Raw genomic sequence first — 13,388 nt, forward strand, 5'->3', positions numbered from 1 at the left:
ACCGCGATCTACGGCACCTGCGCATTATAGTAGAACGTTCGATCTTATTCAGGTAGCCTCTGGATGGCAGCACCGTTTGTGTTTCACCTACAGGTGTAGTTTGAAAGATCGGCGATAACATGGCGATGTGCCACGCCGATAGATGGAGACGTGACTTACCAGCCCTGAGGGAGGGGGACGGGGACAAGGCGGGAAACTATGAATTCGACTAGAAAAGTAAACTCCCCGTCCTCTCGTATTTACTCCCGTCGGGAATAGAATATAGATACACGTTTCACGAAATCCAATGTTCTATCCAACGTACGACGTAGCCAAAGGGCTGTTACACTTTATTGCAATATCGTTTCTTCCTTCCTTGTGTTTCCTTCCTACTATGTTAGGAAGGAACGACGAGGATCTTGGTAAAAACGTATAGATAACAGATGTCTGTCTGTCTGTCCGTCCGTCTGTCTTTATATATGTTTGACTCTGTGACTTGAAAATCTCTAGGGTGTTTGCATTAAGTAAAATACGAGAGACAAGAGAGCGTACTTATTCGAGCGTGTAGAAAACGAAAATACGTTTTAACGTGGCCAAAAGGAAGTAGTCTCTTTCCAGATAGAAACACTTGAATCTAAATTCGGTATAAAACCGTTGATAAGAAAATATCTAAAAGTAAGGGAGAGAGGGGAGAAGAAGGACAGAGGTTTTGACTGATAAAAACACGCGACAACGACGTAATAATACTTAACGAGATAAGAACTCATTAAACCGAATATCGAATATTTTATACGTCTTAAGCAATTTAACGAAAATTTCTAAACGTAAGATCTATTTTCTTTTTTCCAAACGCATAAATCGAAAGCGTATAAAAATAATGAAGGTTAAACGTATAAATATCTTATACCTGATGGTAAAGCGTTGGTAGGAGAAAAAAGATAGGATATCGATCGTTAATAGAAAAAGAAAGAGAGAGAGAGAAAGAAAAAATTCGACTGATCTGAAATCGCAAGATAATATATATATACCGGTAAGGAGAGTAACAGCGGAAAAAGTCCAAAGTATTCTTAGCAATAGGAGGATAAACTTGTGCCCAAAAATCGATTATATTTATCGAATTCCAAGAGCCTATTATTTCGGAATAGTGATGTCTCTTTGAAATAAGTCCGATAACTCTGTTTTACGAGCGCTAGCTAACGCCGGACACAAAAGGAACCTTAGAGGGTTTCCATCTCGCTTATATCGAAGGACGTCCAAGAAAAGAAGAGAGATAACGAGGATCCAAAGGGTCGTCATGGCGATCTAGAAAGGGTTATGTAATAAGGTACCTCGAAAAGGTTACTTTTGCCCATGTTTCAAAAGAGTCCAACCCTACCTACCACCTACCTTAACTATTCTTTCTTCTTCCTTTCTTTCTTTACTTCTTACCTACTTTTTCTTCATCGAGAAAGCTTCCCCAGTACCTATCGACTACGATCGATAACGGCTATATCCACGAGTTCTAGTATAATCTCAGGCAATATCGTATCTGGATGGCGCCACCTCGTAACCAGCTCTCTGATGAAAACGACGACCCCAATCCGTGATTTCGTTCGATCATCGGAAGTCGGAACCATAGTAAACCCTTCGTCGGAAAGGAATTGAACAGGGTCAGAAAATGTTGCATAGTCATCTTCCGGCTGGGAAGGATCTTTTCTGATTTAATAGTCACCCTTCTCTTACTTAAGTTTTCAGACGGATCCTTACATTTTCAAAAAGAGGGTGGATTATAATTCGATCCGGTAAAATCTGTCCAATTTTCCTTTGCGCACGGGTTTAACTATTTAAAAATATAAATGGTTCCAAGCAAAAAATACTCTTCTTTTTTTAATAGGAAAGAAGAGAAAAAGGTATTCGGGAAAGTTAGAGCTACGTAATGTGCGATCGGATGAAACCCTAGATGTCTCTAAAGTAGCATAAAACCACCCCACCTGGCAGCCAAGACCACGTAACCAATTATATGACAGGCGTTGTCATAATATAGGTCAGACGACGGCGTATCGTAAAACATTCAAGGACGTTTAACGTATTTTGCTTTAAGAAAACTTCTACCTATATATAAATGTGTTAAATATTGTTCTATAATACTATTATGAGAACGGTCTTAATCGAAAATAATATTTTAAATTATTACAAAATGATCTATATATCGTTAATTAACAAAATCCAATTGTCCTGCAATCGTAAAACAATTATTAAAGTGAATTTCGTCGGTGTTTTCACCTTTACAAAATGTTAGAGAGTCCGCAAACTACTTGGCAGCTTTTCCGCGTTTTAATGTCGTAGGTTTTAACGTACTTGATGGTAACCTCGAGTGATCTCAATGGATCTAAAAACGGCTACTTGGAAACGTACTTTTCGTGATTTTAAGCTGACCGATATTGGTCACCAAAATGAGTTCTCGCATGTGCTTACTGTCCACGGTCTTATTCGTAGTCCTTGCGTGTGAAAAAGATTTATGAGAGTCTGAGGATGACGTAAATCACTTAATATATAGTTCACGTACCTTCGGGAATGTTGAGTTATTTATAAACGATGGTAGGTAAAGCGCAGATATAGGTGACTGTGATTCAAATAATTCTATATAAGCGAGAAAGAGAAGAAGAGAACTCGGACGATCGATATCTATTCTCTACAGACAATTAACCTGGATCACTAAAAGAACACGGCAAAAAACAAAAAACATTCAAGTGAATTCGTCTACAAAAATTGGAAACTCGATATTCGAAGTCGAACGTTGATTTTTAAAAGTTCTATTACAAAGTCACTGGAACAAGAGTTTATATCCTTTGTAAAAAGAGAGAGAGAGAGACAGAGACAGAGACAGAGAGAGAGAGAGAGATGAGTTTGAAAGAACGAACTAGTCGAGGTTACAGCGGGATTTTCTAAGACTTGACCTACTATTGCAGTTTAAAGTGTCGTGCTGACACTTCCCAAGATGGCGTCACAGAAAGTACGCCCACTCAGCGTAGCCTTACAATGCTTCTAGAGAGCTTTTTGTTCTAGAATAAAGACCATCGTACCCGGTTTGAGTTATACACACTTCTGCTAGACCCTTTGCGCATCACTGAATATCCTGATTCTTCATCACTCAATGGAACGTTCTTGAACGTTCATTCGGATTAAAACAAAATTAACAATTAGATATGACTATGATAATAAGATCGATAAATCCTGTTAGAAACAAAATTATCACAAATATTATCGTACACATTGACGACAAATATTTGGATAAAAAAAGAAATTCTTTTCTGGTAAAAAATGTTGTCTCTTTCTCCTTCTTCAAAAAAAAAAGTTCGACAAAATTTAATCTCTCCCTATTGTTAGCAGCGTACAAAAAGCTCGGCGTTGCGCGGAAAATTATTTGCCACGTTGCGTTGTCACTCAATGAGAACGTCTGCTGGCTTGGTTGGTTTCAGAGGATCTGCGAGAAAGAGAGATAAAGAAAGAAAGAGAGAAAAAGATAGAAAGTGAGAGAGAGAGAGAGAGAGAGAGAGAGAGCAAAGCATGAATTAACGAAGACATCGAAACCCCATTACTTTCGCGGTAGCTTCGGTAGGTTTTAATTGCGGATAGAAGGTGGAAGGATATTACAAGTATGGCACGGATCCAACTGCTTTAGATCCGGAAAAATAATAGTCCGTTAACTCGGCAATCTGTCCGTCTGTCTCTCGCAAGAAAAAATCACCCAACCTATTTGCAGGCTCTTGAGGAATTCTCTTTCTCTGTTCATGTCTGACTATCTGTCGGTCTGTCTCCTTTTCATTCTACTTCGTCGCAGATTTGAGTCTCCACTTGGGAAAGTCTTTGAGTTCCAGAAGGCAGCAGAAGGGCAACCACCACCACCACCACAACGACGACGACGACGACGACGACGAAGACAACGAGTAGACGAAGACAACGTACTCGACCAACGGATTGTTATTCTCTGTGCTGTTGTTATCCCGATCGACCATCAGATTTTAATTGCGGACAGAAGGAAGAACCGTGAACGCGTAGACTTGCATTAAGTAGAAAAGAACCGTCTTGGCACGGACATTTCCAGGCTCTTGGAAGATAATAATTACGTGATACAATATAGGCGCCGGTCTGCCTTGGTGTCACCTTTCTTTTCTTCTTCCGTGGACAGAAAGCCAGAGCACTTTGCTATCGGGATAACGAGTAGGATATTGCTAAATAATAAGTTGGTTTTATAAAGCCGGACGATACAATGGACGATAACATTTTGGCCTTTTTAATGAATGAACGAAAAAAGCAAATGTTACCGTTAAAACGTTAAATCCGTTAATAAATCGTTAAATAATAATTGTTATAGAAAGAAAAAAAGCAGACTTTAAAGACGGATTCAATTCAATCTCATATGTTTCTCGTGATTAACATTTTACCAAGTTATTTCATAAAACATCAAATCATTTCTTAAAATGCTTATTGTTAATTATTTCGCTTAAGATCTACATTTTTCGCGAATTGACCGAACTATACACTTTAACGGTAACACAATTATGGAATATCTATTGTTGATAGAATAAAACAAAACAAAAGAAAAGACCATCGTATCTCATAATTTGGAACTATTTTCATTAAAAGTATAATAAGAAAACGTTAATATAGGGAGACAATACGCATACGATATTGGCCTAATGTTTTTTCGCAATCGTTCCAGCGCAAGCTGCTTTGTTCCCTCTTTTCGGCTCTCTTTCGAGGCCGGTGAAGTTCGTTTGAAGTTTCAGCTCCCGGAAGGTTGAAAGAATCCGTGATTTTGTACTGGGAATTTCTCCCCTTCCTCGTAGTCAACGTTGTCGTTCACAACGAAACCCTACGACAACCATGCCAACGACGACGTCAACGACGACGACGACGACGACGACGAAGGAGAACATTGGCGATGGCACCCTTGCCCTTGACTGTAGGCGCGAGAATGCTTGTCTGAGGGTTGCCTGGACTCCCAGACAGACTGTGTAGACGCAAAAAGGAAAGTAAGAGAGAAGGGAAAAGCACCGACGAGACTTGTATCGTCCTACAACCAACCACCCTCCTCCGGTTACTCCTCTTCTCTGTATCTTTCATTGCTTCTATGCCCAAGCAGAATGTCTATGTATAGTAGTCACATAGAATCGTTGTTCATGGTGTCCGGACATGGAGCGAGTAGAGTCGCCTCGAGTGGAGGGTGTCGAGAGGACTGACGGAAGTTTAAGTACTCCTCCGACTTGTTCGCTGACTCGCTCTAGCACGCATAGTTAACTGGCTCGACCAACCTGTCAACGCTATTGCCAGAGTTGCATGTCGTAGATTCTCTTGGAAGTAATCTTTTCCTCCATCTCTCTCTCTCTCTTTCTATCCCTGTTCGTTTACCATCGCTAGAATTCTCCGATAATCGTCTAAGTGAAACATTAGATCATTGTAAATCCACCAATACTGCAACTAGTTTGTTTGGGATAACAAAATTGGCTACCAAAGTACCACACTGAAACATTAAACACTTATAGAAACACCTAACTCCTCAAATGTTCCTGCAAACTATCGGACCAATATATTGTTTGCGTGTAACACGAGCTTCTACCACTCGTGGGAATCCTTTTAAGAAGCTCCGGAGTAACTCTACTGTCATACTTAAGTGAGAAATCGCTTGAAGCATCTCGCAAAGAAAGAAAGAGAGAGAATTGTAGAATGATGGTGGCGCACACGCATTTCTGGCAAACCCTTCATCGAATTCTTAATGCATACCAAAGCGTGTACGAGTCAACGAACGAGTGGATTCTAGCCGTACAGCAAGAATTTGAGAGATTCTTCGCATTCCAATATTGGGATTCCCCAGTTTCTATACCTCTAGTGTGATAGATCGCACTTTATACGATTATCGATATATTCCCGATTTCTTTTTCCTAATTAGAATCTCGAAAGATTTATTAGGACTCACCTTTGAGATGTTCGGGAGTATCCGCAGCGCCAGCTCGCATGATGTCGTTCAGGTAATGTTCCAATGTTCGCATACTGTCCAACGGTGAATTTCCATTGGCTGTCATGCGATCCTGAAAGCAATTCATTCCGTTCAATGATACCTTCCCTTCAAAATAAATAAATATTCGTGTGTTATTTTATTTTTGTATCAACGTGAAATATGAGTGCCAGAGAATAATATGAAAAATAAAATGAAAAAATGAAAAAAAGAAAAAAGAAAATAGAAAAAGAAAAATAAGGAAAAAAAAAAGAATGATCCACCATAAAACAACTTTTCATCGCAAGATAGAAATGCTTCTTAAGAAGAAGCAGCTCGTATAAGTTAGCCCACACTTTGCTAGCCAGAGGCACCCTGAAATCTCGGTCCTTTCATGGCACTCGCTATTATCCTTAATCGAAATGAGCTCCTCTGGTCAAGAAAAGACTTTTAGAGTCGGCCGAGCGAACAGACAGAATGGCCGTCTCGCAGACAGCAGAGGAAAGAAACAGAAAAGACGAGGAAAGAAAGAAAGAAAGAAAGTAAAAAAGAAAAAGAAAAAGAAAAAAGAAAAAAGGAAAAAGAAAGCTAGCTGACGGTAGCAGTGATGGTGATGATGGTGGTGGTGGTGGTGATGGCGATGGTGGCGGCGAGAGTAACCTGAAAGAAGACAGAGCCAGCGCAAGGTGAAACAGAAAGAGGGTGTAGGATGTGAAAAAAGAGAAAAGAGAGTTTGTAATAGACCACTTTCGACGAAGCGGAGTGCAGTTAATGCAAGGAAGCATTGAAAAGTCTCTTTCCCCTTCATCTCTCTTTATGCTACACCCAAGTTTTTCCTTTCCTTTATTCGTGAAACACGTCGCCACTGTTTTTACTGATAAAACTTAACTAGACGATTACAAACGATAATTAAGATCAAAGTTCGGTACCTCTTTTAAAACAAATTTAATATTTATTTATGAAACCTAATTTATTTCTACATATAATAAATTCTATGATAATTAATTTAATGTTGTTTTATTTTTTCATAGATTGTTTCCTTTTTTTTCTTCCTCCTATCGATACATTTCACAATTCTTTACTAGTATTTCACTGATAGGACTTCAGAAAAGATCTTATTTGAACGTAAACCAATAAGTTTCTGCAATGTTGAAATGGCTACATTCGCTTACAAAAGTACATTCGTACGTGTATGATGATACTTGTATGTGTACATATATATATAAGTGCTTGAAACGTGTCGTCTAAGGAACTAACAATAAACCGTAAAACAATGAGAACAACAACTAAATACAGGACAATACGTGTAAAACCTTTTGAGAGATTAAAACGCACAAAAAAAGTATTCGAAAAGCACTTTAGTATTCACACACAAGCATCTTCAATACTGTTTCAACGATTCGGCATCGAGGAGAAAAGGGTGATCGTGTTCTCGGTACTTTTAGCGGTTCCTAAAGTACCACTCCTTTCGTCGGAAGTTCGCCACCCGCTTCTCACCCTACCTCTTCGCACAGTCGCGTCGTGAAAAAAAAAAGAAAAGAGAAAGAGAGGGTCTTACGAGTTATAAGCACAGGCAGGAGCTTGCTAAACGAGCTACCAAAAAATACTTGCCCGTATTCTTTGACACTGACCAATTGAGAAAAAGGAACAAAAGATAGAAGCAAATAAGAGCATGGATGATGAGATGGTAAAAAAGAAATACTCCTTGACATATAAAAATATCGCAGCTGTGTTTACTTCTCCTATCATTCCAGTTCTTCTATTTTCTTCATCGTGCATAGCCATCCGCCTGTCTGAGCATAAATGATTTTACTACTTCGTCTTGGTGATCTTCCTACATATGTACAAGGTGTACAGTTAAGCAGTAAATATCACGTCTATTGAATATCACTGAAATGATGATCGAATTTTAAAAGGATTTTCGTCAAAATATTTTGATGCTTAAAACTTGAGTGATAGATTGTACAAAATATTTCATTTCAATACGTTTTCCTCGTAATGTTTTCATTTCATTTATTTACACTTCAAAGAATTCGGACGTTTCTTTCTGCGCAAAATGACCGTGACATTTACTTGGTCAGCCAGGTGGGTCAATAGAAGAAAAAAAGTCATAGGGAAGTACAACAATATGGGAAATTGGATTATTTACCGGAAGAAGCGGGCACAAAAAATAGAAAGCACATTCCTGAAGGTTCGACGTCAAATAATCGGCCCATCTCTCTTCACTGGGTACGGGTGGAGGTGCAAAAGGTGGGGCCACCTTTTCCACCGATTCTTTTCTCGTCTCTTTCGAGCTACCTGCAACCCCCAGACCACACGCTTGTTCATCCCTTCTCTCTTTTTCTCTAATACACATATATACCAATACCGAAGCTTTTCTAACTTCTACCCTCTCCTTTTCTCGCTTTCTACCACTGAACGAACCCTCTTGTTCCCTACTCCTAGGACCGACTATACCCCTACCCTTAGCGAATCACTCCCACTTCTTCTTTCCAGCAAAGCCACGGACGTTCTAGCTCGGTTCCAACCCACTTCCCCTTCTTTCCAACTGAAAGTATGTATACAAGCACGCGCGCTCGTGTACACACAGCTCTAATACCTACCCACTCATCAAGGAAAACTCACACACTGCCGGTTGCGCTCGCGCGTTCATTCGTGCGTATTATCCGTCTCTATCAAACTCAGAGCGCACACCATGTAGCGCTTATTCTCTCATACCCTTGCACAGCACCGTGGAAAATCAATATAGGAAACCAGGAAGCAGAAGCAGCAGCAGCAGCAGCAGAAGCAGCAGCAGAAGCAGCAGCAGCAGCAGCAGCAGCAGCAGCAGTAGCAATAGCAGCAGCAGCAGGGCGTCGACAGCAATCTCTGTGCAGCCTCCAACCCAGTACCGCCCTTCCTCTCTCCCCACTACTCCAGTAGCTAGTCTGACCGCTCCACCCCTTATTTTGCCACCCCTATCAAGATATCTCGGTCCTTCTCTGTTTCTTCTTCCCTTTCTTTTTCTCCTCTTCCTTCCATCCGTTCGTTTATCTTTATTTCATGTTTATCCATGACCACCAGATTCGTTCCCACGAATACCATCGGCACATTTTCTTGCCCTACTTTTTTTCTTTCTCCATATCCTTCTATATCATTTTGCTTTCGATTTTCTTCTTTTTTTTTTCTTCCTATTCTATTTTTCTCCCCTTTTGCTCGTCCATCCAGCTCTCCTCCGTTCTTATTTAGTTTCCTCTATTATGCATACAAGTACAAAAGATAGGAGGGAATAATTTCAATTTACTACCCTTATCGACCGTCCTACTATTTTGGGGGCAACGCCGGTGCTGCGTTGCAAGTGCTGCCCTCTTTCCTCGTTTGTTTATCCGCGGAATAAAGGTCAGAAGTTGTTCCACTTACACGAGCCATACCATTGGCTTCTTGTTGCTTCACCCATTCTTCTCTTTCCCCTTTTCTCTTTCTCTCATTCTTCCTTTTTCTTTTTTTCTCATTATTTCGAACCCTTCATTCTGTTTGTAGTATGTCATTAAATGAAATCCTGTGCAAACATATTCTTCATTACGTATTACATATTAATAAATATACACCCAACTCATATATATATATATATATGTATATTATCGATTTCTCAATACCTTGCTAGTCATGAACATTGACCAACAACTCTCTTGACCACTGTTGATTACTATCAACCACAATCACCAACACACTACCATTAAAGTCAATACTATTACCACTTCTACTACCGCAACTTTAAACGTCATCGTCGTCGACGTAACTTTCAACTCCTAACACTGGAGTAATCCAATGCGCAAATTTTATACTACGGCAGAATGATAATAGTAAGGAGAATGCACGAGAAAATAAAATACCAACATACTATAGCTGAAAATTGGGTGATATGGAAAGAGTTACGAAAAAAAACACTTCAGGCTCGTACACTCGTACTTACGCGACCCTGTGCACCACTTATCCTTTCTCTTATTTTTAATTGAAAAGAAAAAGAAGAAATACAAGAAGAGACCAGAAAGAAAAAAAAAAGAAACTGACTAGACAGATGTATGATACAAATGCATTTCACGAGATAACGAACTGCTGAAAAAGATATTTTTTTTATTTCTTTTTCCGAAATCTAGACTCTTCTAATTCGACGACTTGCGTCGTAATTACGTGGAAGGAAGCAGTTTCAAGGGGCCAAGACTAGGGGGTGTCGCAAAGAGAAGACAAGAGTAGCGGAAGTTACAGAGAACTTTCTTTCTCTCTCTTTCACTTCCACATCTTCGTCGGTCTAGACATGGTTGTTCTTGTGTGTCGTCTATCTTCTCTCCCTTGTTCTACATACGTTTTTGTACTCGACGAGTCTTCTTTTTTTTTCTCACACCATGTCTCGTCTGACGCACAATCTAGCCTACACATATCTATTATATATATGTATATACAGACACCTGTAAGGAATACGAGTTCACCTCTCAAAGCCCAACCATATCTCAGAATAGAGAATGCGCACACGCACGCATGCATCCACGCGCTCAAACACGTACGTGTATTGAACTTGCACGAGGTACTAGGTGCTTTACTAGGTGTGCGCGCTTTCACCGCGACTCCCGTGATACGTCCATTAGACTCCGTACAGGAACAATAATTATTATGTTGGAGAGAATACTACTAGTGGCGACAAGGGTGAACACGTATATGTGTGGAAAGAGAGAGAGAGAGAGAGAGAGAGAGAGAGAGAGAGAGATAGGGAGAGAGCTAAAGTTGGAATGAGTGAAAAACGAAAAGAAATAAACAAGACGAAAAGAAACGAAATGGGAAACTCGGAAGAAGAATTCTGAAGAGTCACCAACAATACTGGAAGGCCTTTTAACGTATATTGTGCGAATGCAACTTCCTTCCAATTCGCACTTCCCTTCAACTATTAGCATAAGTTCATGTTAAGGTTACATTCCACACATGATTATATCGGTAATTGTATCGGCTTTTATATTTTGAAAACAAAAAAAAGAAGAATAAAAACCACATCAATTGTATGAATATATTAAGATAAAGATAAAAGCAGAAAGAGAAGGAGAGAGAGAGAGAGAGAGAGAGGAAGAAAGTTGTAGAATATAATTTTTATCGGATCGAAAACGAAGAAGAGGGACGATAAAATTTCTCGAAAAAGAACCGCGTCATCGTAGGTCGATAAAATTGTGCTCTGGAAGGCTGATTTCCTTCGCGTAAGATTTATAGATAGCCCCGGGTCTGCCTTTCTCCCTTCCCTTCTCGTGGAAGAAATCTGCTGACCCGAGGGGTCGATGCGGTATTGCCGGAGTGAAGATCACCGATAGAGCGAGGGAAGGGTGTGGAAGAAGAGTATACAGGGCAGACATAGCGTAGCCTGGATCCCTAGGCGTGTACGAAAGAAACGATTCCAGTCAGCTAGCGCAAAGTAGGTCACCTCTCTCTTTCTCTCTCTCTCTCTCTCTCTCTTTCTCTCCCTCTCCTTCTCCTACCATCTCTGTCTTTCTCACTCTCCGAGCTTGGCTCTATCGATAGAGTAGGACACTTCGAGTTGACAGAAGAGAGAAAGGGGTGGTGCAGCTAAACGTACAGGGTGGTAACACTGCTACGGCATAGGAGGACGATGGCGGCAGAAGGATGGAGAATGCGGAAAACAGTGGCGCTAGCGTCGCCCTACTTGTTTCTATACTGCAGATGATAGCGTACCTGTAATTGCGTTTAATTGTATAAACCTACGTGACGAAGCATACATTAAGGAACCCTATTCCGAGCTTTACAATTAAAGAGAAACTTGGTCAAACAATTTGATTCCATTATCAACATATTGTTTATCTAATTATATCGAATATTTAACCTCGAGAAAGTTTTTCTTCATGCGCATTTGAATTTTTCCGTTTGGATACGATTTCTAAAGTAACTAGATTTTGTTACATGATCGATAAAATCGTACTATATAATACTGAATAAGAGAAACTAACGAAGATGATAATAAATACAACACCGTGTTTAACTTATTTGACCTAATTAATCAAAATGTAAACATAATTTGTCAACGAGCATCATGATGATCTCTATCAAATGTTCTTATTCAAAAGTTCGTGTGAACTTTCATATTGTTGTCTGGGTTACATTCAAAAATAACGTAAAACCCTAACACAGACAAAAAAAGCTAACAAAGTTGTTAACAAACACAACACAGTGTTTTATACGTTCATATAAAAACTATAAAACTTACTTTATTGACATCTAAATATAACATTTTCACGAGCACTACGATTTATCTCTTTCGAAAGTAACACCAAAATACGAATAACGAAGAGTAAACAAGAATGTCCTTAATAAGAGTATCATTAATCAAAAAAAAAAAAGTATCTTAATAAAAAAGAGTATCATTAAGTATCATTAATCAAGGTTTTACTAGCATCAAAAGTCATTCTCGCAAAATGACACGTTGTCGTAAGAAAAGCATCATAAAAGTTACTATAAACATTAGCCCGTCTTGTTTCGGTTTATTTTAACAATTATTTTAATTTACGATGATATGCGTGACCTATATATTCGTTATAACGTAGAGTATGCGACAACGATATCGCAAGATAAGAATTTGAAATTGTTCGTTAACATGGTGATATTCCAAAGAACGATACGAAAATGTCGCAAAATGAAAATCTATAATAGAAGAATTAAAACAAAAATTATATTCGTTAATTCGAAAGAATCCTTGGTTTAGCTCGCTACTTCGTACGGAAGCTCAGCGCGAAAAATCTATATCACACGAAAGCGGAGTGCTGACCTATAAACCTCGTACCGGGTCACTTCGCACCGGCGCACTCCCGAATTCAAATAGGGCGGACCTTAAAATCGGGCTAATCACTTGGGACCTAATGTAAGATCCTCCATGGAATTCTACTTTTTGTTTTTCTAACTTCAAATGCCCAGTCTTATTTTCAGATAAGTTTTTTCTAGCAAAATCCAAGACTAACCGATCGATAACTAACACATTCGTAGTCACGTATATACATTTTATTTTTTTTTTCTTTTCTTTTTCTATTTTCATGCAATATATATAGGTATAAGAGCTTCGATTATTTTTTTTATATGCTATACGTCTTCCTCTGTAGATTTTTTTGTTTTTTAATAGAACGCGATATGATTTCGAACAATCTATTTAACATTTAGCATATATTGCATTATAAGGTCACCGTTGACGTGAAATAATATTAAAAATTATAATATTAGAATTGTTCCCTGAAACTTTCCGCTCGCTTACATACGTGACCGCATTTCATTTCATTTGAAAAACAAAATAGAAAATAAAATAAATTAATAGGAGAGTATGATTTAAACATTTATTTATTAAAAGAAGTACATATATGTATGTGAATATTTCTATCAGAGATATTAAAATTCAAACAAATCGAATAATCGAAAT

General features: G+C 38.9%; 1 protein-coding gene across 1 annotated transcript in view; it reads right to left on the reverse strand.

Annotated features, from left to right (window-relative positions):
• LOC122520300 (cytoplasmic polyadenylation element-binding protein 2) overlaps positions 1–13,388 on the reverse strand; it is a 121,394-nt gene that overhangs the window by 101,268 nt on the left and 6,738 nt on the right. Inside the window, exon 2 of the mRNA XM_043640417.1 lies at positions 5,936–6,047. Coding sequence (XP_043496352.1) covers positions 5,936–6,047 — 112 coding nt within the window. The remainder of the gene's footprint in view (positions 1–5,935; positions 6,048–13,388) is intronic.

This window comes from Polistes fuscatus, unplaced genomic scaffold, assembly GCF_010416935.1.
Source record: "Polistes fuscatus isolate 324 unplaced genomic scaffold, CU_Pfus_HIC Scaffold3, whole genome shotgun sequence".
Lineage (NCBI taxonomy): Eukaryota > Metazoa > Arthropoda > Insecta > Hymenoptera > Vespidae > Polistes > Polistes fuscatus.